A 25,448-nucleotide genomic window follows, 5' to 3' on the forward strand; every position below is an offset into this window, starting at 1 on the left:
GTTCCCTACTAAAGTGACTATCATTGTGTCCGTCTCAATCCCACCCTCCCTCACCCCCACCTCGTATGTTTCTCTTTCCCTCATTCACAATGTATTCGGTCAACACCTACGTGTCAGGCACTGTGCTTGTTCAGGGTATGAGATAAGTAAGGCAGTACACTGTTCTCCTGGACGTCAGCGCAGCACTGAGACAAGACACAAGGAAGTGCAATATGCACAAAGAACGGACACAGCTGGAGGGAAAGAGGAAGGTACCAGGAGAGATGCAGAGAAGTGGCATCAGAGGAGGATCCTCAGGGACGAGTTCCAACAAAGGTCATTACCTGGGAAAATCTAACAACCTTCTCTAGACTTAGAAAACGGGGTTAATAATACAAAATTCCAGGTATTCCATAGTCTTCACTTGCTCTAGTCACTCTAATACTACGTTTCTACTTTTTTTAATTGTTTTTACATTTTTTTTGTGTTGGAATGGCTTCATGTTCTTACTGCTGTTAAGAGAGCTCAAGCAATGTTTAAATTACTCTAATGCAAAAAGAAATGCCTTGTGTCCAATTACTATTTCATATTAATTTTTCATTAAGGAAATAAGATGCTTCCAAGTCTAGATTTAAGAAGTCTGTGTTTATTGAAGAGATTAAACTAAGCCAATACAAACGATCATGTCTTAATGTTAAGAGGATAAAAATTCTGTATGACCCTAGAAAAACACTAATAAATATGTTCAAGAAGACCCATGAGGATATTCATTGCAGCTTTATTTATAAAAGCCAAAAACCTAATGCAATCCTATCAAAAGGGACTAGGGGAACTGTAGTAATATCCACATGTTGGGAGTCCGATAAAGCCAAGGTAATGAACTAGATCAGTAAGTATCAACTTGGATAGACCCATCGCTAAGGGGAGAAAAAAAAAAGCTGTATGAATTTACAGCATGACAACATTTAGATGAACTAAAACAAAGCAACACTACGTATCTCTATGGTAACAAGTATAGAAAACTGTACTGAACCAACATATATACTAAACTTAAAAAGTAATTATTTCAGTGAGGGTGCAGGGTCAAGGTCATGGTGGGAACAGAATGGGAATGGTGATTAAAGATGAATCTATCTGTAACACTATATTCCTTTTAAAAAGAGATAAAGAGAGAAAGTACTTGTATTTTTTTTTTTTTTCAAAGTCCGCACATAGGAAACTGGAAGCAAACATCTACAACTGTTAACAGCACTTAATTCTTTGTGGTGGGAATATTTTCTCCATTACACTTTTCAGATTACATCACTACCCCCACCCCCATCCTGTACCAGAAATGGGATCACAGCAATGTAAAAAATAGAAGGAAACAAACAAGTGTCAACAGTAGTCAACTTTGAGAGACTCCCACATTCTATTATTCTCCTGAATTTCCAAAATTTCTATACTGTGTAATTTTAATAATTGAAAAAAAAACCTTAATAATTGAGAAAAAAAATGTTAAAAAATTAAAAATGTAGGAAACACTTTTTTTTTTTTTTACATTTATTTATTTTTTGAGAGACATAGAGAGACAGAGCACAAGTTGAGGAGGGGCAGAGAGAGAAGGAGACACAGAATCCGAAGCAGGTTCTGGGCTCCGGGCTGTCGGCACAGAGCCTGACGCAGGGTTCGAACTCACAGACTGTGAGATCATGACCTGAGCCAAAGTTGGACGCTTAACCGACTGAGCCAATCAAGCACCCCAATGTAGGAAACATTCTAAAGCGGACCTAATTATACACAGGTTATCCAGTGCTGAACCATTTTTAAGGAAGAAGGTCACTAAAATCAACTATTTTATTTTCTCTCAAATCTTAAACACTTTTTTGTTTAAATATTACAAGTTCAATACAAAAAAAAAATCAAAAGATCTTCAGATTATAAGACATGTGGTCCTCAAGATCAGTTACATACAGGAATATACTGCTACTACAACTGCCAAGAACCTTTCTGATGAGTGGGAAACAATGTTTAGCCACTAGATGGTTTAATTCAAGAGACTTGTTCTATTATGTGAAAAGTATTTTGGCTTGAAGCTACAACAAAGAACTCACAATTCATTCTTGATGCTGAAAATCCTGCTTCTGCTAGATGTCTCCTAAGTAACACCTCGTAAAGCAACATGTATGGCAGAGGTCCCCAGTGCTACAGGTAAGAATCACCTGGACAGCTCTTTAAAAACAAGTGCTACGCTAGAATGTGGCAAGTGTTATGGAGGAAGAACAGCAGAGAAGGGGACTCAGGACAGGAATGCTTGGGTGGGAGCTGCAATTTTAAATGGGATTGGCAGGGAGGGCCTTATGGAGAAGCGGAGAAACGGACAATCGGAAGGAGTGAAGGAGGTAAAGGAGGAATCATTCAGTATCTAGGGGAAGAGTGTCTATATAACACGAACAGCCAAGTGCAAAATGCATCAGGAGCTCAGCAAAGGGAGTATTAGGAGACCAGCAAAGGGAGTGGTGAGGCTGAAGCGTGATGAATAAGGAGAAGCCTAGAAGTGAGGTCAGAGAGGTGAGGAGCATTTGTGGGCCCTTTTAAGGATGCTGATTTCCATTCTGAGTGAGGTGGGAAGCCAGAGACTATGCTAGAATGGTGTTACATACAATCCCTCCTTAAGATTTTTTGTTGGTTTTTAACACAAGCCTTATCTCCGGGCAGGGGGGAGGGGGTGGGGGCTAATAAGGGAACAGCTCAGTAAGGTCACAGCACCAGCACATCAGTGCTGGGGACAGAACAAAGGTCCCGAGCAAAGTGAGTGAGCTGTGTTCTGCTTTAGAATGTTTCCTACATTTATAATTTTTTTTTTTTAACTTGAAAGGTTTTTTTTTTTCAATTATTAAAATTCACAATGCAGAAATTTTGGAAAGTCAGAAGAGTGAGAACGGAACTTCAACAATTTCATGTCATAGGGAACCTCAAAGGTGTAAGTTGAGAAAATAGCTAGAGTCAAAAGAGATTTAAATGTTTACCAAAAACGGTCTCTGAAAGATTAAAGTGCCTCCCTTCTGGTACAAGGCCCAGAGATCCCATTTGGAATCAATACAGCTTCCACACTGTTTTCAATTAAGTCGAAATTCTGGCTTGGTTGAATCCAAGAGTACATAACAGGGAGGGCCAAAAAGGACTCAGTAAACATACTCTTAGTAACAAATGGGTTGGGGGTGCCTCGGTGGCTCTGTCGGTTAAGCATCCAATTTTGGCTCAGGTCATGATCTCACAGTTGGTGAGTTCGAGGCCCACGTCGGGCTCTCTGCTATCAGCACAGAGCTTTGGATCCTCTGTCTACCTCCCGCCCCACTCATGCACACGTACTCTCTCTCTCTCAAAAATAAACAAGGAAGGAAGGAAGGAAGGAAGGAAAGAAGGAAGAAAAAGAAATGGGTTGGAGCCCAGACCCCAGTGCCCCTGCTAAGTATAAAACATCATCTGAACTCTGAGACAGAGGGCAAAATCAGACTGGAAAAAGAAAAGTATTAACAGGGGCTTGAGGTCTAGTCCCAACCCTGCTATTAACTGCAGACCTTGGGAAGGTCCCTTCACTTCTCAGCCTGTTTCTTTACCTGAAATAGCTAGACTGTATGATCTCCAAAACCTCCATTCTTATTCTGTTTATAAAGGAACTATCAGCACTAAAAATCTAGGATTTAATAACAATGGCCAGAGCTCTGACAACAGAGGACTTTAGAGGAAATGTCTAAAGTTAAGTCCATAAAGGAAATTAATTCTGCAGGGCACGTTTTTAGGTACAGAAATATTCTAGAGAATACAAAGCTAACAACATGCTAAAATACCACAAAGAGACACAGAATCCACTGACTGGTCCAAAGTAGGCAGAAAGAGTTTATACCTTTGCCTTTGAGGAACAAGTTTAACCAGACCGATTCTGCCCAAAAAACAATCTCCAGACTACAACGATCTCTTCCAATACCAGGCATTTTCAATGGTTAGAAAAATACCCAAAGTAAGTAAACAGAACGGAGTATATATCCTTTAACATTTGCTCTTGGACAAGCTGTGGGCAGTATTTCTGGCAAAGCCCTTTACACGCTGAATGATGATGGCAACAATGGCACTTCTGGACGAGGAGGGGAGGAGACACAGAAAGAACAGGCCAGGAATTCAGAGAAGGAACATTCTCAGGACTCAGCGTGTTTGCCCTGGCATGTCCTCCTTCCTTTTGGCAATGCGATCACCACACTAACGAATACGTCTGCGACAAGAGAATTTTCCCAACACTTGTTTCCATTCAACCAGGAACTAGCTTGAAGATATTTTAAGAAAACATATTTTGAAAACTGCTTTTGTGAAAACATGATAGGCGGAAGCAAGTCATTTTTAATCTACATGATTTAAGATTTTATTCACAACCAGACATTTTTTAATGATATATATATTTCAGTGATTTGACCAGATAAAATCCACGACTCCTTCAAATCTCTGAGACAATTATCCTCTGGCACGACCCAAGCACTTATAAAAGGGAAGGCAACAGGAACAAACGTTTGGCTAAAAAGCTCACCACCTCTGTCCTCTATCTTTTAGCAGAGGGGAATGAGGTGATTTATAATTCTGGAGGAGGAATCCAAATCATGCTTAGTTGATGTGAAAAACTGCATTATCTCATAAAATGAGAGATTATTAAAAAGGAAAAATATGCCACGCTTTAGCTTGTGACACTCCCAATACTCAATGTTCTAGACTAACACTTTTTTTTTTTAATTTTTTTTTTTTAACGTTTATTTATTTTTGAGTTCGACGCGGGGCTCGAACTCACGGACTGCGAGATCGTGACCCGGGCTGAAGTCGGACGCTTAACCAACTGAGCCACCCAGGCGCCCCGACTAACACATCTTTTGACCCATAGGCTAATAGGCAGAGGAAGTAAATAACATCATGCCGAGTCATGCTGAAAACCGGTGTTTATTTCAGCCCGTTTCTGTGTCTAATCCCAGCAGGGGATCTGTACAAAGTTGTACACGCTTTCCAGTAACTTCAGATACTGGGGTCAATATGTAAATAAGGGTGGCAAAAATTAATCACCTTTGTTTTACTTGTGAGGATATTTTTAATGATCAAATGTGTGGACAGAATGAAATACCTAGGGCCAGTCATCTATACAGAAGTTTCCTTCAGAATAATCTTGAGAAATGAGAGGTCCGACAAGTGACTCATGAAACAAGGTAAATCCACCCTAAGGTGAGGAGGTGAAAAACACCGAAGGCAAAAATAGAGGAGCTCCATCCCAGGGATAAAATGAGCTGGGACTGCAGACGGCTAAGGCGGCTGTGGCTGACGCAATTTAATTACGAGTTTATGAATCCCTGTGAGAAAAGGGTAAGTGAAAACATTAAGCCATTCTGATATTCCATCTTCATGATAGATGCCCACACAAGGTAGACCACTCAGAATCAACCTGATGGATTCGTTTCTTAGGCAGATATAATTGTTTTGAATCTATTTATTAAAGACTGGATCTTATCGCTCCTAGCAGCATCTCGGACTGTACATTTTTTAAGGGTAGTAACTTGGATCTCCATTCCTAGCATGCAGGAGGCGACCAGGGTTGGGATGTTCCAGCTAAAAAAGGGGTGGGGGGTGGGGCTGCCGCTGGCTTCACCAGTGACGGCCGTGCCGCCAGCTCTGTGCATTAGCGCACACTCAGAGATTTTCATCTTACCTCGGACGGCCAGGCCCAGCCCGTGGCCGCCCGCACCCAGGCAGAGGCCTCTTCCGAGAGCCGAGCCTTTCCTACTCAGGAGAGATGGACCTGGGCCGGTCTCTTCCTGGGTGAGGAACCCAGCAAGGAGCTCACTCTCAATGCCCTGTGTCATGGGAACTTCTGAACTGACCCTGTGTGTGTTCAGGAGATCTAAACTCAACAAGGGGTCGTCTTTTCTGTTTCTTCCTTTCTCTCTGATAATATGGAATCTGAGGGATGGGCTGGATGGATAAGAAAAGTTCATTTATAACTAAGAAAAGGTGAAGGTTATCCTTCAACAGCCTAACCCTGCTACCAACCTAGCAGCCTACCAAAACCTGCGAGCCTTAAATCTACTCTCCTGTAGTTTCATTTGTGGAATACTGTAATGCTCTCTTTCCTGTCTCCACAGGGTCTCTTTCACTCTCCTGATCATTCATAAACCACACTGTCTGAATCTGGAGGACTTTGTTCTCATGGTCATTACTCCCTGCCTCAGTAGAGGCAGTATAGAACACAGTTGGCACTCTTCTTAAATAAAGTCGTGGTTAAAAGATCAGGCTCCAGTCACACGGCCCAAGTTTCACTCTGCAAGCCTCAAGCAAGTTAAGAGTCACTGAATCTCTTTGCCTTTGTTATGAATAAAGCTAAGTTAAATTTTGGTATCTGCACATCATAGGACTGTTATGAAGATTAAATGAGTATATGTATAGCATTTGACCAGCAACTGGCACACAGTAAGTACTCAACGTTATTATAAGCCTCATGAGCTCGGGCAAGTAATTTCACCTCACTCTCCTCATCCTAAAGATGAAAGTATCTGCCCCTACCTACTCCTCCCTCAATCCTTTAGAAGTGTCCAGAGCATTAGAGTATATTTTGATTAGTGGGTATCAGGCTTCCTATAACCCCATCACACTGGAAATAGAAAATACAGGTACTCTAACATTTATCATGAAGAAGACCATTCTAATTGTATTTGGTTTGGGGGGAAAAGACCAGACTGGAAACCAGAAGGCAGACTCTGCAATTAGTTAGTAGTCAGTCATTTATCTCCACCTTCCTGAGTCTCAGTTTTACTATCCTTAAACTGACACAACTGGATGATATCATCTTTGACGTTCCTTCTAGCATTATGTTTTCACCAACACCAGAAATACGAACAACCTTAAATTGTGGTGAACAAGCTTTTCAAGGGAACTAAGACACTACTCTTACTTGTTTTTAAAAGGATCGCAGTTTAACTAAAGAGGGAAGCCAAAAATACATGTTTCATTACGATAACAATCCAAAAAGGAGGAAAGGAGTTAATGCCAGAAAGATGTCAGAATAACCAGCTCAAAAGCTACAAGGTCAGCTACTATAATTAAAGTAGGAACTAACCTAAAGAGTAAGCTGGATGGAATTATTATATAGCAAATGGAAAGATTCTATAATAACGAATTGCCAAAGGCAGAATTGAGACTGGCATAAGCCAGCTTCTAGAAGGAAATGGACAAATCTGACAGAAGCAAGCATGTACAAAGGCAAGGTTCCCCTTAGAGATGGCCTGGGGGAGGGAAGGCCAACTACTATTTTTACTCTGGCTAATAGCAAGATAAAGGTCAATGAATTTTAAATATTATAGACTGCCAACAGGGGTTTTTCATTTTAACAGGGCCGATATGACCACTGGCTTTCTTCCATTACTGAGAACTTTAGCACCTGGCGTCCAAGTCTCTTTCTTGTCATTTTTAGTGACATTATCACCCACACAGATCACACTCCTGACACCCTGTCTTCTCAATCCCTGAAGCTTCTTCTCAGTGACTTTTCCTCTATCACATCTCATTCACACTCCCATCACACTCCCAGGACATACCTGGGATTTGTCATCTTATAAACAGCTCACCTCCAAAATCACAGACCACCCCACCCACCACAGTCCCTAAGAACTCTAATCCACTGACCTTCCCTTTTCTTCCCACCTACCAGCCCTCCTATCTTCACTCCTCTCCTTGCTTAATTTAAGATTTGAGGCGCCTGGATGGCTCAGTCGGTTAAGCATCCGACTTCAGTTCAGGTCATGATCTCACAGTTCATGGGTTCGAGCCCCGCGTCAGGTTCTGTGCTGACAGTTCAGAGCCTGGAACCTGCTTTGGATTCTGGGTCTCCTTTTCTCTCTGCCCCTCCCCCACTCACACTCTGTCTTTCAAAAATAAATAAACGTTAAAAAAAAAAAAAAAGATTTAAGACCCATTGCCATCATTGCTTTGCAGCAACCTTCTGCAAACCCCATGCACTCTCTCCTCAGAAACACCCATCTGCAACTGGAGGAAACCAATCATTCATACTCGCTGTACTTGGACTTGAAGGTGTCACTAAACACTGATTCATTCATTTACTCCCTCACCTCAGTACAGAGCAGGCCATGTACCAGGCCCTGAGGTGGGGAGAAGGAATGTTTAGCAGAACAGACCCAGGGTCTGCCTTCATGGAGTTTATATCTACTGGGCTGGCAGGGAGGAAAGACATTATGCAAATGCACCAACTTTAAAAAATATGCTCAATAACCTTTTGTGGATTCAACATCACAGATAATTTTCCTTTCTCCTTTCACTAGTAGCCCGTCCCCGATTCTCCAACGGCTTGTGCATTTTCCTCATTATTCTATAAATCTCCAGTCCCCTTTGCTCCTCTCTTTCTCACTTTGACTTAAAAGCTCTGCCTATTTTGAGAGGATGGGGGCTGGTGGGCAGGATCTCTCACTCTCCCCATCAAAATCCTCCCTGCACACACGCTAATTTTTCCTGCCTCAAGAGCTCATTCAAATGTTTAAGGTCTTCCTACTGTCTCAAAGGCACTGTGCCTTCAATCCTCATCCTGATGCCCAGCATCACCAAGCTTTCCCTCTTTTCTAGACAACTGCCCCTACAATGAGCACATCAACAACCTTCAGAATCTCCCATTTCAGAAGTAAAAACTGAAACCTTCCTTTTATCTCCGCCCGCCACTTGCGTGCTCTCCTTCACACAGCCAAATTTCTTCAAGGCAATGGATTATAGACACCAGAGTTTCTCAATGTTGGCACCTGTTCCAAACCACCAGTATTTCTACTCTTCCCCTATAACAATACAGTGATCATGAAAACCTGCTTAAAACCTTTCAATAATTTTTCCATTGCATTAAAAAGAAAACTCATGCTGAGGCATGTGGGTGTTTCAGTCGGTTGGTTATACATGCGACTCTTGGTTTCGGCTCAGGTCATGATCTTGCGGTTTCATGGGTTCGAGCCCCACGTCGGGCGCCGTGCTGGCAGCTTAGAGCTTGCTTGGGATTCTCTCTCTCCTCCTCAATCTGTCCCTCCCCCACTCACATTGTCTTGGTCTCTCTCTCTCAAAATAATTACAAATACATTTTTAAAAATTCTCTAAAAAATAAAATAAAACCAAAACTCAAGCCTTTAATCTCACCTACAAAGCCCTGTGGGACCTGACCCTGCATGCCACTTGGAGCCTCTCTCTTATTTCACTGCTCACCCAGTCTCCCAGCCTTATTTCTCTTCCTTGAGCATGCTAAGCTCCTATCTGCCTCAGGGCCTTGCTGCTCACAATTTCTTCTGCTTAGAATGCCCTCATCCCTGATCTTGGAGGATCAGGGCTGGGGTTTTTTGTTTTTGTTTTTGTTTTTTCCTTTTCATTTAAACCTTAAGCTTGGGGCACCCAGGTGGCTCAGTCGGTTGGGCGGACCACTTCAGCCCAGGTCATGATCCCGCACTTCGTGGGTTCCAGCCCTGTGTCGGGCTCTGTGCTGACAGCTCAGAGCCTGGAGCCTGCTTCCGATTCTGTGTCTCCCTCTCTCTCTGCCCCTCTCCTGCTTCCACGCTCTCAAAAATAAATAAGCATTTAAAAAAAAAAAACCCTAAACCTCAAGCTTAAGTTTACTTTGTCTGAGAAACCCTTCCTGAACACCTAATCTAAGATATCCATATGTCAATTTCACCACATCAATCTCTGCATAAAGCTATCAGCATTTTAATTTTTTGCTTCATTTTTTTCCTCAAAGAATTTGTTCAACCTCTGTTCCTCTAGCACCTGGAATAATGAATGCCCTGCACATATTTGGTATCTAGTAAATTTGTGAAGCTGATTAGAAAAAAATGGTATAAAAATGTATCAGTTTTCCGAAAAAGTAAATTCTGTTTCAGTTGCCAGACATATTCTTAAAAAAAAAAAAAAAAAAAAAAATCCACCCTGGAAAATTTCATTTTCAGAACAGCAGTAAAAAGAGAGCTTTTAACAATGGCTTACATTCTCATAGCATTATCTACAAAAAACTTTTATGAAATTTCTTACTAGAACCTTGTTTCTCTCTACTGGAATTCAAAAGATATAGATCGCTACATAGTAGCAATTATGTATCTTCTGGAGACAGAAACTAAATTCAAAACCACCGTCATGAAAGCCAAGAAGAAAGGAGGTGATGGAATTTTGCTTCCTTGGTCTCAGAATTCATTCTGTTTGTGAAAATGCAGTGGTCCAAACAGGCCTCTGTTAAATAACTAACCCCCAAACCTTTCAGAAATGACATACTCTACTCCAAACCCTCGTCCACCCCTAGCTTACTGGCTCCCTTAGCTTACTCCTAGTTCCCAGGAGGTAATTATACAATGTTTCCATCTAGGAAGGTACACAGTGAAATGGTAAATATTCTCAACTCTGTATTTTAGTCATACCCTATTATAAAATTCCATTCCAAAAATATTGTGATGTAATTTCTGGCCATAGTGAAATAAATTTTTACAATGCCAGAGGTGTCTGCTATTATGACAATGAAAAAGGTTAAATCACTTTCCTTAACCGCTGGCAAAGTAAAAAGAATAAGGTGCACTGATCATCAGAGTACCTTCTAATTAAGAACCTATGGTAGACTGGGAGATTCAGAAAGTACTCTGACAGGTTATCTAATCTAGTTTCCCTTGAAATAGGAAGATCTAAACCACTCTATTGAGAGGATACCCGACCTAGCAGTAAAGGCCACTGGTAGAGCTCAATACAGTATTCCAGCTACTGTTAATTGCCCATGACCTTTCCTTTTTGTCTCCATTTACTGATATGGGTTTGGCTAGCTCTTGCTATATGCCCACTGACATCAAATTCCATTGCACAACGAGTGTGGTTTTTTCCCTGACCATTCTATCAACATCAAGCAAATTATTAAACCACTCCCTCCAGAATCTTGTTCTCAATCAACCATTTCTCTTACTCTGCTTTGGCATAATCAAATTTGCAATCCAGACACACAGTACATGCAGCCTGCTCCTGGGAGGCAGTCTTCCTCACTGGTAAGATGGATATGTATATAGGTAGTGTTTCAAAAGTTAGTTTCTAGACTTGTTAGGTGGATGTTAAAACAGTGTTCTATTTGTAAAAAGTATAAATGAAAAAAAAAAATTTTTTAAATAAAACGATAGGGTGCCTGGTGGCTCAGTTGGTTTAAGCGTCTGACTCTTGATTAAAGGTTATTTACAAAAGACTCTAAAATACTCTACAGTTCTGTCTGAAATTAGTAGAATGAAGTTTTATTAACATACTACCCAGTAATCATTTAAAAATATAAAGGCCAAATTCTTCATTTTCTCTTGAATGCTAGTGTTTAAGTAGCTATGGTGTGATGGAGACTACTGTAGATCCTGAAGGAGACTTCATGATATTTCAAGGCCTTTAGAGGTGGAAAGACTTAAATCTAACATTTATGCCTGTATTTTATTAGAAGACATAATTCCCCCCCCCCCGGCTTAAGTTTATCAAAAATGTTATTATTTATGAGTTATGAAACAGGAATCTTTTTTGGTTCATAGGAGAAAAATGGAGCAAGGGGAAACACATGTGAAAGAGTCAGATTGGAAAGAGAAGTAGGTAAGAATTGTTAGAGGTAGCAGCCCAAGAAAAGGGAGAAAAGGGAAAGAAAGAAAAGGAGTGAAAAAGAGTTTTGTGTAAAGGTGTAAAGATAGTACCCAAGATGGAATAAACTAAATTATAAGCAGAAAAACAGAGAGAACGGTATGTAACCCTTATACACACACATAATTAAAATTGAAAGGAAGTAAGAAAGGAAACTGGTGGAAACTTGGGGGCCAGCAGGGCCTTAGCAAGCTACCAGGTGAAAAATCTGGCCAAGGATATAATGGCTTTCTAGAACAAAAGACAGGAAAAAGTATAGACACAGACAGGACATCTGAAAGACATGCATTTGCCATATGTTTAAAAATATAAACTTTTAGGGGCGCCTGGGTGGCTCGGTTGGTTATGCATCCAACTCTTGATTTCAGCTCAGGTCATGATGGCACAGTTCATGGGCTTGAGCCCCATGTTGGGCTCCACAGTGACAGAGCAGAGCCTGCTTGGGATTCTCTCTCTGGCCTTCCCTGACTCGCACATGCATGTTCTCTCTCAAAATAAAGAAAAACTTATATAAAAAAATATTATATATGTTATATATAATAATATATATATATATATAATTCATATATAGTATAAAGGAACTTACTATTATTTAGAAGTTATAGAAAAATGTTTTTAATCCCTTTTTTAAGTTTTTTTTTTTTTTTTTTGAGAGAGTGAGAGAGAGTGAGCATGAGAGGGGGAAGGGCAGAGAGAGAAGGAAAGAGAACATCCCTGTTTGGGATCAAACAGGCTCCATGCTGTCAGTGCAGAGCCCAACGTGGGGCTCAAACTCACACACCATGAGATCATGACGTGAGTCTAAATCAAGAGTTGGCCTCTTAACCAACTGAGTCACTCAGGCACCCCCAAAAACGTTTTTAATCCCTTTTACAGCCATGGATAACTGTAACAATATTTTGGCATTCATACTTGGAATTTCATGGAAAAAATTAGAGTTAATGCTATACAAGATTACCATTTTCCTGTGTGTTCCTTTAAAGATAGAGTTAAAACATTAGTCATGACTAAAGCATTTTGTCCATTAAGACGTACCATAATTTAACTACTTTATGATCTACTGGGTCATTTAGATTGCTTCAAACTTTTTAAAGTAAAAGTTTTTAAAGTAACACTGTAATTTGCATACTTACACATTAATTTTAGTGCACAATTCTGAATCTTAGGATAATTTAAGTAAAATCACTCAAAGAATATAAAATCTTCAATTAGTATATACTAAGTTGGCTATATCATAATACCTTTGCCAACAATGCTTAACCTGCCAATGTGTTAAGTCCTGTATCTCTCATTTTAAGTTTATTTTGAGAGAGAGAGACAGACAGAGAGACAGACACAAGAGAACGAGTTGGGGAGGGGGTAGAGAGAAAGGGAGAGAGAGAATCCCAGGCGGGTTTGACTCTGTGCTATCAGCACATGGGGCTCTCTCTCACAACCGACCTTGAGATCGTGACCTGAGCTAAAATCAAGACTTGGACGATTGCCCACTTAACCAACTGGGCTACCCAGGCACCCCTCTCACTTTTTTTTTTTTTTTTAATATTTTTAATGTTTATTTATTTTTGAGACAGAGAGAGACAGAGCATGAACGGGGGAGGGTCAGAGAGAGAGGGAGACACAGAATCTGAAGCAGGCTCCAGGCTCTGAGCCATCAGCCCAGAGCCCAACGCGGGGCTCGAACTCACGGACCGCGAGCTGAAATCAGACGCTTAACCGACTGAGCCACCCAGGCCCCCCCCCTCTCACTTTTTTAATAAGCATTCTCTGGAGTAGACATAAAACCATTTTGTACTCTACGCTTATTGGTTACTTTTGAATTTTTATTCAAAGCTGCTCTATTTTACCCTCTTTAAATGGCATCACTCATCTTTATTTCACCCCCTCATCAACTACAAGTCTGTTTCCTTTGGTAAAAACATTCTCTTAATAGATGAGCACATGCTGGAAACTGAATCTAGAGAAATATGGCATACTCTCTGTAGCAACTTCTCTGCAAAAAAACCAAAATCTTCATGGACTGGGGATTACGTGGGGTTTTGAAACAGTGTTCTAAACTCCTTATGCACACCTACACATCTCTGAAGCTCTGTAAAAACTGTATTCTCAAAAAAGAAACTCACCTTTCTTGTAAAAGCCTATCTTTTCCATACACTCTCTCTCAGCCACTAACCCACACCTCTCCTAAAAAGCAATCAAGTGTTGTCACTAAAGTCTATGCAACATTTTATTTATATTGACCTTCTAAATAGTGAGAGCCTTACATGATCTTCCTAATTGCCTAGTAGAATGCCATCTATCCTGAGTATTTAGCATATTGGTCAATATCAAACATGCAGAGTTCATTTAATTCCATGATGTCATTTTTTAGAAGAACAACAGTTGAGTATCAGTCTCATGGTCAAGGAGAATGAGGGCCAGAAGTGCTCTTTCCTGATATCCACACCACTGATCAAGCACACTCTCCTAACTCTACATAGTTGGTGACTAAGCATTCTAGGAATGTTTCTGAATGAAAAATACAAAAAGTCTGAACTTTCAAATAAATCTGAACTTCAAGATTCTGAGCCTGGGTGGCTTAGTCGGTTATGCGTCCAACTACGATCAGGCCATGATCTCGCGTTCTGTGAGTTTGAGCCCGGGGTCAGGCTCTGTGCTGACAGCTCAGAGCCTTGAGCCTGCTTTGGATTCTGTGTCTCCCTCTCTCTCTGCCCCTCCCCTGCTGACACTCTGTCTCCCTCTCTCTCAAAAATAAATAAAACATTAAACATTTTTTTTAATTCAAATATGATTTATTTCAAAGCAGTCTCTCTGGAAAGCTATGCAAATACTTACTTCAATGATGTTACAACTGATTAGGAGTTTTATAAATTCTCTTTGAAAGTGCTGTTAGGGCCAGTTCACAAGAAAATCATAATTCTTAAGCCAATTTCATAATCATATATCATTTTACACTCCGATTGATGTTACTCAGCTTTTCCATCATCTTATTCTGTGAAATTAAATGATCTTTAGCCATCTCAAAAATTTATATCCAGCCTCAAAGCATCAAGATGATTTCATAAACATCATTCATTGCTTATGATACTCAAAGAGAATATAAAATTCCAAAAGACCAGCTTAAGATGATGGCATTTAAAAAGTCAGTTCATAACCTGCTTATATTCCTTCTATATATATTGTCTGTTTATATTCCTTCTCTTTCCAAAGATAATTTGAGATAGCTTTATTGCTATTTTCAAAAAAAAAAACCCAACACTTATATAACGATATAAATTGTTTTCAAAGAACATTTTTTCTTATAACTCAGGCAATCAGGTAACTTCTGAAAAACTCTCCAAAACTTATTTTTTTTAACGTTTTATTTATTTTTGAGAGAGATACAGAGTATGAGTGGGGAGAGAGCAGAAAGAGAGACACACAGAATCCGAAGCAGGCTCCAGGCTCTGAGCTGTCAGCACAGACCCCCATGTGGGGCTCGAACTCACGAACCGTGAGATCATGACCTGAGCCAAAGTTGGACGCTCAACCGACTGACCCACCCAGGTACCCCTCTCTAAAATTTATTTAAAGGATACTCTGAAAGATAAGCATGTCAAATTATATTGAATATATACTTAAATGTGCATAGAAAATTGTCTTAAAGTACATATACCAGGATGTAATGATGATATCCATTGAGGGACAGGATTATCAGACATTTTTAATTTTTCTTTATTTTTGGTCACCTGGACCTTCTTACATTCATACTAAGAATATGGAGCATTTATGCAATCAATCAATCAGTCAATCAATCAACCAATTGGGGCACCTGGGTGGCTCAGCTAGTTGAGCGTCAGATTCTTGATTTCGGCTCAGGTCATGATCTGACAGTTTGTGAGACTGAACTCCAGTCAGGCTCTGTACTGACAGCATGGAACCTGCTTGGGATTCTCTCTCAAACTCAATCTCTCTCTCTCTCTCTCTCTGTCTCTGTCTGCCCCTCACCCACACGCATGCATGCTTTCTCTCAAAATAAATAAACATTTACAAAAAAATCAATAAATACCAAACATATATATATATAAATTTTTTTTTAACATTCCAGGATCTAAGCATTAAGGATGCTTAATCCTGCATATCTTAATATTTAAGAGCTCAAAATTTGGCTCAGGAAGAAGGGTATGCCTGCCTAGATACTACAGAGGCAGGGTTTAAAAAGAACCTTAAGTCTCGGTTTATCTCATCTCCTTGCCCTTCTGCATAATTCTACAACTATCTATACAACCCAAAAAGGAAACCTCACCTATTCTAAATGAGCTACTACCTCTCAAAATGTTTAAGGCAAATTCAACAATTACATTGTTGATGACCTGAAAATGGGTCACCACACACAACTGATTATAACTCTCTTATGCAATCCTTCCTTTGGAGGAAACAAACACAGCTTGTACAAATGTTTCAACTAGACCTACTTCCCTAAGAGAAGATGGTACGCATCTGTAAGCATTACCACGTTCTAAAAGCGCACAGCAAGGCAAAGGAAAAATTATGAAGAAGTTAAATCAGCCTAGTCATTTGTCCCAAGCAATTTCATATTACATCATTAATTTAAGAAAGTACATAGGCTTCTATTGCGTCATTAGTTAATAAACAAACCAGGCCAAGTTAAGACATTTTTACTTTGAAAGTTATGATGAAACAGATTATCTGGAAAAATAAGATAAGGTTTCAGAAATAACTACATTTCTACAGGATATGTAATTGTTTTCTATAGTTGCCTGTTAAACAGCTATACTATTTTCTTTCTAACTAGGAATTTAGGGCTCAAAACTATATCCAGCATGCTTTTAGTCTTTAAGCAAACAGACACTTATGAAATATATCTGAATGAATTTATATGGTGTGGACATTCCACATGTAAAGATTTGAAGATCATACCGCTCAACTACACCCAAGTTCAGATGCCTGTATCAAAAGAAGAGATGAATGGGGGACAGGCAACCACAACGTGAAAGAAAAGCCCTCCCAAACTGAGTAACACCACATTCCATCTCCCTGGGATGGAACTAGGAAGGGGTGCTGCCCCAACTATACAGGCATTAAATCAGATATACTTGGGGATTATCTCAAAAATGCAACACCTCACAGCTCCCTTCCTATTTCACCATCTGAGAACCCTACACCTCAGAGGCCCTTGTAGCAAGAGGGAAATTTCCAATTCAATCATTCATAAAGTATCTTCTCCCTCCCTGAGTTTAGAAAAATCAGCCCAGAGACCCTAAAAGGAAATCACCAATTTATCCTTAAAATGAACACCGAGAGTTCCCAGCCTAAGAAGGAGTTATAGGTGCTCTGTAGTGTTTTTAAGGCACAAAGCTTGAGAGCAGGAAGTAGCTAGATGGTGCAGGAGAAGCCGCTGCATTTGAATGAAAATTAGTCTGTAACGATATCTTTTTCACATTACTTATCCTAGACAGAAAGGTGGGGGCCTAGAATCAAAACATAAAGCTTAGGATGTCTTTGGTCCACCTCTTTGGGGGAGGGGGGCGGAGAAAGAAAACTTTTGTTGAAGGGTGGGTACGGTGTGTGGTATCTAAACTCCAAGAGACCTAGCATTACTTCCAGAAACAAGCCCATAGCAGTAGCAAGATGTATGAACTCTGGCAATCTGAACATGAGGATCAGTGTGACTGTCAAAAAATGCATAATATATTCCAATTTTATTTTTTTCTTCTTTCCTAAAATTGGTCAATATTCTATAATATTTCAAAATCATCTTTAGAATGAAAATTTTAAAGCCTAGGTTAAATTAGCTGAGTTACTACCATTATACAATCTCAAAATTTTTACAAGTGTCAACCTTCAGGGCACCCAGGTGGCTCAGTCAGTTAAGCGTCCGACTCTTGATTTCGGCTCAGGTCATGATATCACGGTTCATGAGTTCAAGCCCTACATTGGGCTCTGCGCTAACAGTGTGGAGCCTGCTTGGGATTCTCTCTCTCCGCCTCTCTCTGACCCTCCCCCACTTATACAGTCTCTCTCTCTCTCTCTCTCTCTCTCTCTCAAAATAAATAACTTAAGAAAAAAGTGTCAACCTTCAATCCGATAACATCTTTAGCATCTGATGCTAAAACGCCTAAATTGTCACTAAGTGCCTTAACGGGGGTGCCGGGTTAATAATATCACCAATTAGGGCAGAAAGAAGATGAAGGTGAAGAAAAAGTACCTCTTTATACAATCCCACTGAGGCTCCTACTCTACTTTCTTCAGCTGCTCAGGGGGCTAAAACGATGAGGAGTGGAGAGAACGGAAAAGGGTGATTTCACTGCTAGGTACCCAGAGTTGGAGTGAACAAAAAGCAAAGGAGGATCTAAAGAGGATTTTTAAATGACAGAATTAGAATAGACACTACATAACATTAACTCCAATAATCTAGCAATTAAAATGAGACTTAAGACTGTTTATTATTTTACTACTCAGCCTGAATGGACAGTGGGCCTTTAAGATTATTTAATCTTACCCTGACAGACAAATCTAGAGTTATGATCATTACAATCATGCAAAGGGTTCATTTCACCATCTTCTGTCACACTAGGAAGTCCCACAGAAAGTCACTAATTAATTAACCAAAGCCCAAAAGGAAAAATTCAGTTAAGTAACCATTTCTGGAATTATCTCCCATAAAATGTAGGCTTTTTTTTTCCTCTTTTTCTCTTTGATTTCAAAACTCTCTAATGAGACAAACTGAGTAGTTACATACCTATAGATGGAGATTTGAAAGGGTATTTATCAGGAAGATCCACTCTAACTTTCCATACTCCACCTTCATATGGTGCTGAAATACAAGTAAAAATGTTAAACATTGTAACCGTGTGTTTCCACATTAAAAAACAAATCTGAGTCAAGGTGAAAACATTAATCCTAATCTCTTTCGAAACCTTGTAAATTAATTCCTTCAGGAGTCAGGGACCCCATAATTAGTAGCTATTATATGTTCAGATTAAAATACTTTTCTTTAAAAAAAAAATTTGGGTTTGTGGTTTTGTGGGTTCGAGCCCTGCATCAGGCTCTGTGTTGACAGCTCAGAGCCTGGAGCCTGCTTCACATTCTGTGTGTCTCTCTCTCTCTCTCCTCTCTCTCTCTCTCTCTCTCTCTCTGCCCCTCCCTGGCTCTTGATTGGTCCCTCTCTCTACCAAAAATAAATAATATTAAGAAATATATTTTTTAAAGATCTAGACTTGGAAAATAAGCAAAGACTCATTTCTCTCCTACATTTACCTGATTCTGTAAAGTATTAAGCACTATTCAATTAATTGGTAAATAACAGCCTCTTATTTCAATCTACCCTGTTGACCACCCCTAACCAAACCCAAAAACAGAAATAGAAAAAATACATGAAACTTTCCCCCAAACCATCCACTGAGTAGCCACTCATTAAAAATAAATAAACAAGAGTATTCACAATTCATGTTTAATACTGTCGCATGGAGATAAAAGAGAAAAGCATATAAAGAGTTATGATAAAACCAAGACTTCCTCACTGGTTCTACAGTTGCATTAAATTTACTGTTCAAATACTACCCCGCCACCACCTGTCACTGATATTCTCATTACTTATTAAGGAGTAGAGAAAAAAGAAAAAGAAGAGCGCACATCAACATGTGTACTTACTTCCTTGTGGTCCATAAAACTTCACTACAAATTCATTGAGTCCTCCCAGGATCGTAACCTCATGCTTACTCTCAATGCTAAGGCAGAAGGTAAAGGAAAGTACACAGGCTTATATTACCTAGAACTAAAGATGATATCCCCAAGATATGCTATGTAAAGTGTTACCAACATTTGATATGAAACTGACAATATAAAATATACATAGTCATTCTGGTCACTTAGAAGGCAATATATACTCTTGTGAAAAGAAAGGGAATGAGCTTTAGATTCAGAGGCTGGAGTTCAAATCCCAGGACCGCCATTTGCTGGTTTTGCGGGCCCATGCAGAAACATGAACTCACTCTTTGACAACCGGGAAACACCACTTCATAGAATTTCTGTAAGGACTGAATGGGTCAAATATGTAAAATGTGTAAGACTGCATTTTGTATATACATAATGTATATGTATATACAATACATAATGTATATTGGATATAATGCATGTACATAATGTGTATACATAAATGAAAAACAGGCACTTAGTTTTAGTTTTTCTCTCTTCTGTGAGCTCTCTTCCCCAACCTACTCCCAGTGACCCTTTAACATAAACTCCATTATTCCCTTTAGTCAAATACTCAGCATAGCACTGATTCTCCTAAACTATAAATGCTGTGCTCCTAAAATTATGGATTTACTAATAAGCCAAGTCCCCACCCGTTCTCCCCCTGGCTTGGAGAATAATCAAATAATTAGTGATGCCACCTTGCTAACAAGTACTGTTAAATGCAAAAGACCAGCAAAAAAATTTAAAAAAATAAAAACCAAAATGTTGTCTGTAGTATTTCCTTTCACCTATGCTTTCTCTCCCTTCCAAATCTCTCTGCGCCTTAGACTGGCCTCTGGGTTCTGGTGCATGCCAGGGCTCTCCTCACAGGAGCAACACTTCTGTGGTCTCTTCCTCAAAAACTTGCCCGTCCCTGAGACTCTCACCTCTTTAAGGTACTAATATTCAGCTATAGGAACCAAACCAACCCGAATCAGAAAAGAGAGCTACTGGTTTAATATGTACCTGTTTTATGTTTCTGTTTTGTAGTTCATACAAATAATGACTCAGGAATTTTAGGTGCTGGGCTTTGGAGGGCCCTCAAATCTCACAATGAAATTAAACAACAACTAAACCCCTAACAACCAGTTATGATTAACTGGTCTTATCTTTCTCCGTCAACAATGCCAATTACATTTTAATTACATGTACTATTATACAAAGGGAAAGAACTGAAAGAAATGTAAAAACATTCTCTTATATAAAGAAATACGGTCTTTTTAAAAGATTTGAAATTACATATTTGGCTTTCTTATTTTGTGGTCCTACGGGCCACGAAACAGAGGGCTGGGTGTATTTTTGGGAAAGTGCCTTGCTGGAGAGCCTTGAACAATCTCCGCTGAAGACATGTAACAAGACAATTTAGTTTATGCTACTTTGATCTCATTCTTTTCTAAATGAAAACTATTTAATAACATGCACACTGAAAGGACTCAAATAGTATCCACATTGTAAAATGGGCTTCATTTCTCGCTTGGTCAAATGAGACGTTCAGGATGCTTTGGGTAAATTCTACCTGACTAGTCACCTTCTGTCACCTGGCAAAACATTCCAAAGCTAATGCTTATGTAATAAATAACGTACAACAGGTTTAAATTGTCTTAAAACAAACAAACAAAGAGCCAAAGAGCACCTTGTGTTGTAAGTTAAACCTAGTTACAATAACAAAATTACACACAATAAAGCCCTGAAGAAAACAGACTTTTAAAAATAATCTTGGGGGCTCCTGGGTGGCTCAGTAGGTTAAGCATCTGACTTCAGCTGTGCTGACAGCTCAGAGCCTGGAGCCTGCTTCAGATTCTGTGTCTCCCTCTCTCTCCGCCTCTCCCCCACTTGTGCCTCTCTCAAAATAAACGCTTAAAATAAAAAAATAATCTCGGGCAAAAAGGCTTTCCTAAGAATGACACCAAAGCCAGAAACCAGAAAGGAAAAGATTAGCAGATACAAGCACAAACACACACGTAAAACTTTTGTATTGTAAAAGACAAAAAAATAGGTATGTATACATTTTTTAAGCAGGCATCAAGCCCGGCATGGAGCCGAACGCAGGGCTTGAACTCATGACCCAGAGATCAAGACCTGAGGGAAAATGAGACTCAACTGACTGAGCCACCCAGGCGCCCCATTAAAAGGCAAAATTAAAACAAAGGACAGCCTAGGAAGGAAAAAAAACTATAGCATTAGACCAAAAATGTGAATTAAAATATATAAGGTTATTACAAAGCAATAAGAAACATGAGAAACACCTTGACAAAGACAAGAACAGCCAAGAAAACTGAATGAGCATAATTAAGCTAAAAAAATTTCAACTCATTAGTTTAAAAATCACACATTTTCCACTCTTTTCCACTATACACTGATAAAGAGGAAAGAGCTGATGAAAACCTCGTGTTCAGTGGAATACAAATTAGTATTCCTGAGGGTAAATTTAACACTATATTCCAAAACTCAAAATGCATTTATCTTTTATTCAAATTTCCTTTTTATGAAGTTATTTATAAAAAAAATAACCAGAAACTGCTGGCGGGAGTGTGACACAGTTTCAACCATCCTGGAAAACCGCTGGCGTGGTAAAGCTCCACACGTGCACCTCCCAATAGTCAGGTATGGCCGTGATCACCAAAACCAGGTTCAAGGATGCTCACGGTGCTACTTACAAATCCAAAAATTAGGTTACGACCCAGAGACTCCCCAATAATAAAAGGACTTACAGTTGTCACCCAACAGAATACTGCACAGCAATAAAAAATGAATGCAACATGTTAAGTGCATGAGTCTCCCAGATAGGACAGTGACAGAAACCAGATACCAAAGAGTAGACACAATATGATTCCAGCCATACACATTTCAAAGAGACTAAATAACTCAACGGTGTCAGACATCAGGACAGTAGCTACCCTAGTGGAGACTGTGAGCACGGGAAGTGGTTTGAGGGGGGATTTCTGGGGTGCTGATTAAACCATTACTGTTCATTTATCACTGAGCTACAAAAACGATTTTTCATATCTATTGCTATTGTCTAACCAAAAGTTTACTGAAGTAAGACAAAGTATATCTGAAACGTGCAAATATGTTTACTGGAATATGTGAAATTTAAAAATGGAAATTAGGGGCGCCTGGGGGCTCCGACGCTTAGGCATCCAACTCTCTATTTCACTAGTGTTTCCTGATGCCCTTTCCCCACCAGAGCTCTTCCAATGTATGTTTCTGCTCAGCTTGGGGTATCCAGTAGTAGTCACTGAATAAAGTAGTACAGATAAGAATCCCAGTCATTAAACAAAACCAAATAAATTCCAAGGATAATGAAAGAATAGCGTAAGGCAGAAATTTAAATGAGTTTAACAAAAGAAGTCATAAACTAATTTTTTAAATATAAAAATCTGTAGAAGCAGCATTCCTCATTGCCAGAACTACTTGCTAGAGTAGCACTGATTAAAATATTATTTTGAGAGAGAGAGGGAGAATGTGGGGGTGGGGGCGAAAAGAGAGGGAGACTCAAATCAGAAGCAGGCTCCAGGCTCTAACCTGTCAGCACCAGAGCCCGACGAGGGGCTGGAACCCACAAATCGTGTGATCATGACCTGAGCCAAAGCTGGACACTCAACCGACTGAGCCACTCAGGTGCCCCTGACAGCAATTACTCTTAATCACTTAAAATTCTGTTATCCACATGGATGGCTCTTCTAGAAAACTGAGATCATTTCTATCCTTTACATGGCTGCAATAAATCTGGGTTTCTTCATTTTGTGACCGTTTGAGAGTTAGCCATGCTTTTATCTACTCTCCAAGAGTCATGTTTAAAATGAGATTAGAAATCAATGCTCCGGGGACGCCTGAGTGGCTCACTTGGTTGAGCACCCAACTTCAGCTCAGGTCATGATGTTGCGATTGGTGAGTTCAAGCCCTGTGTTGGGCTCCTCTGTTGTCCGCATATAGCCCGCTTTGGATCCTCTGCACCCTTCTCTCTCTGCCCCTTCCCTGCCTGTGCGCGCTCTCTCTCTCTCTCAAAAATTAAAAATAAAAACTAAAAAAAATTTTTTTAAGGAAATCAATGCTCCAAACCTCCCCTTTCCCACAATCCCTGGTATGGTCTTCCAACGTCAGATATACTGGCTCTGTCTTTAGTTACACATTATTAGTGAATTAGAGTTCTTAGAGTCCATTTCATATGAAAAGCTCAAGTAAGCTGAATGAAACCTTTAAAACTCCTACCAAGTTGGTAAAACGAAGAAGCTGTGCTAAATTTATGCTGCCTTGGAATGGTACAGACAACTAAATCAGATGGAAAAAAAGAATTTAAGTTTAGTTGAAAGAAAAACACTGCATTAAAAATAAGCCATTTCATCACCATGAATGACTGACTTGCCCACAAAAATATAAAATTACTTGACTGCTGTTACCATGTGTGTTTATGGTAGAGGCCGCAAGTTTCTTTCTCCTCTCTGCTGCAAAGTCAAGGGCAAGGAAGGCAAATGAGAAGGCAGGTTACAATGACAAAATAATGATCTATTTCTGATCAGGCTAGTAGACTGGCAGGAGCTCACTAGAAGGTTTCTTCATTACTTTCTCAGTTTCAAAGCTTAAAAGCAGAAAATAACCTTCAGATACTGTTCTGGTAAAAATATGTTAAACAAACGCATAAAGCCACATTTTACTCACCTCTGATCTAAGCTGTTTCGCAAAATACTGCGTTTTACTTACTTAGCATTTCACTATTAAGTACTATCAGCATTTTTGGTAGAATAATGATTAACATTCCCAGGAACCCAAGTTCATTCACTTTTAAAATGCCAGCCACCCCACCCCCTTATTCCCCTGAATGGCATTATGATTACACAATCTAATATTTAACGGTTAATGCCAAACTGTCAAGAGATAACTGACATCTTGGCAAAACGTGTCTATCGGGATTTTAGAAATGATTTTTATATAGTTCTGGAATTTTCCAGAAAGAGAGCCAAGGGCTAAAAGCTGTGCCGCAGGATTGACCTTAACAGGTCAAAGACCTAGGAATCAGACAGCATTGTTTCCTAAGTTTACTGATAATGAGCTTATAAAATAAATGAGGGTGGCCTCCCTGAGCTGTGTCCATGGAAGTAAGGGACTGGGGTGAAGAATGTGCTTCTGTACAGAAAGTAGAAGCAATCTGTGTGGCTTTCTCTATATATGTTCAGACCAGTCTATTTCCAACCCCTCCTTGAGATTAATCACATTCTGAAAGTTGAAGAAACTGCCAACCTTTATTTACTACCTGGTATTCTTAATAAAAACACAGCGTGTCTTGTGAACCCATTAATGTGCAAAATATCACAAAAATAATATTGGGTTATGTTTATAGAGAATCCTCCTTTAGGGATGTACACTGAAATATTTACTAACTAAGCTATATGATGTCTAGAATCTGCCTTAAATAACCCAGTATGGGCAGAGTTAGGAAAGGGGTACAGAAGAAATGGCGGAAGCCTTGAGGTAGGAATTACTGAATCTGAATGATGGGTGCCTGGAGGGGGGAGCAGTCACCACATTGTTCTTCTATGTTTGAAATTTTCCATAAGAAAAGTTCTAACAGTGTAGAAGAACTTAGCTGCTGTAGCTGTTTCTCAAAAGCTTATGAAGGGGGGGCGGGGCACCTGGGTGGCTCAATTGGTTATGCATCTGATTTTTCTTTCAGCTCAGCACACGATCTCACAGTTCATGGGCTTGAGCCCCACGTCAGGCTCCGTGCTGGCAGTGCAGAGCCTGCTTGAGATTCTCTGTCTCCCCCGCTCTCTGCCTTTCCCCTTCTCGTGTGCGCTCTCTCCCCCCGTCAAAATAAACAAACATTTAAAGGAAAAAAAAAAAAAGCAAGCTTATGAAACAATCCAACATTTTTTCCTGAGGTCTAGTACTTAGTCTGAGGAAGAAAAAGGCAGCAAATGATCCAGTACGTAAAAGAACAAAGACTTCTTATTGAGAGAGAAGAATACTCTGCCAAGGTAGCAACTCAACAAGTGACATTCTAGATGAATGAAATTCAAAAGGATGTCTAAGAAAAATCCAATCACTCAGAAGGAATA

General features: G+C 39.7%; 1 protein-coding gene across 6 annotated transcripts in view; it reads right to left on the reverse strand.

The window, feature by feature from the left end:
- The window catches only part of UBE2H (ubiquitin conjugating enzyme E2 H), a 103,093-nt gene that overhangs the window by 26,017 nt on the left and 51,628 nt on the right, over window positions 1–25,448 (reverse strand). For 4 of the 6 annotated variants that reach the window (XM_030308432.1, XM_030308430.1, XM_030308431.1 and 1 more), the window contains 2 exons: window positions 19,309–19,385; window positions 18,398–18,472 (listed from right to left, as the gene is read on the reverse strand). The exons of 1 other annotated variant lie outside the window; for it this stretch is intronic. In XM_030308432.1, coding sequence (XP_030164292.1) covers window positions 18,398–18,472; window positions 19,309–19,385 — 152 coding nt within the window. Of the gene's footprint in view, window positions 1–18,397; window positions 18,473–19,308; window positions 19,386–23,792; window positions 23,838–25,448 lie in introns of all 6 variants that reach the window. One more of the 6 variants, XM_030308428.1, reaches the window with a different exon arrangement.

This window comes from Lynx canadensis, chromosome A2, assembly GCF_007474595.2.
Source record: "Lynx canadensis isolate LIC74 chromosome A2, mLynCan4.pri.v2, whole genome shotgun sequence".
Classification (NCBI taxonomy): Eukaryota; Metazoa; Chordata; class Mammalia; order Carnivora; family Felidae; genus Lynx; species Lynx canadensis.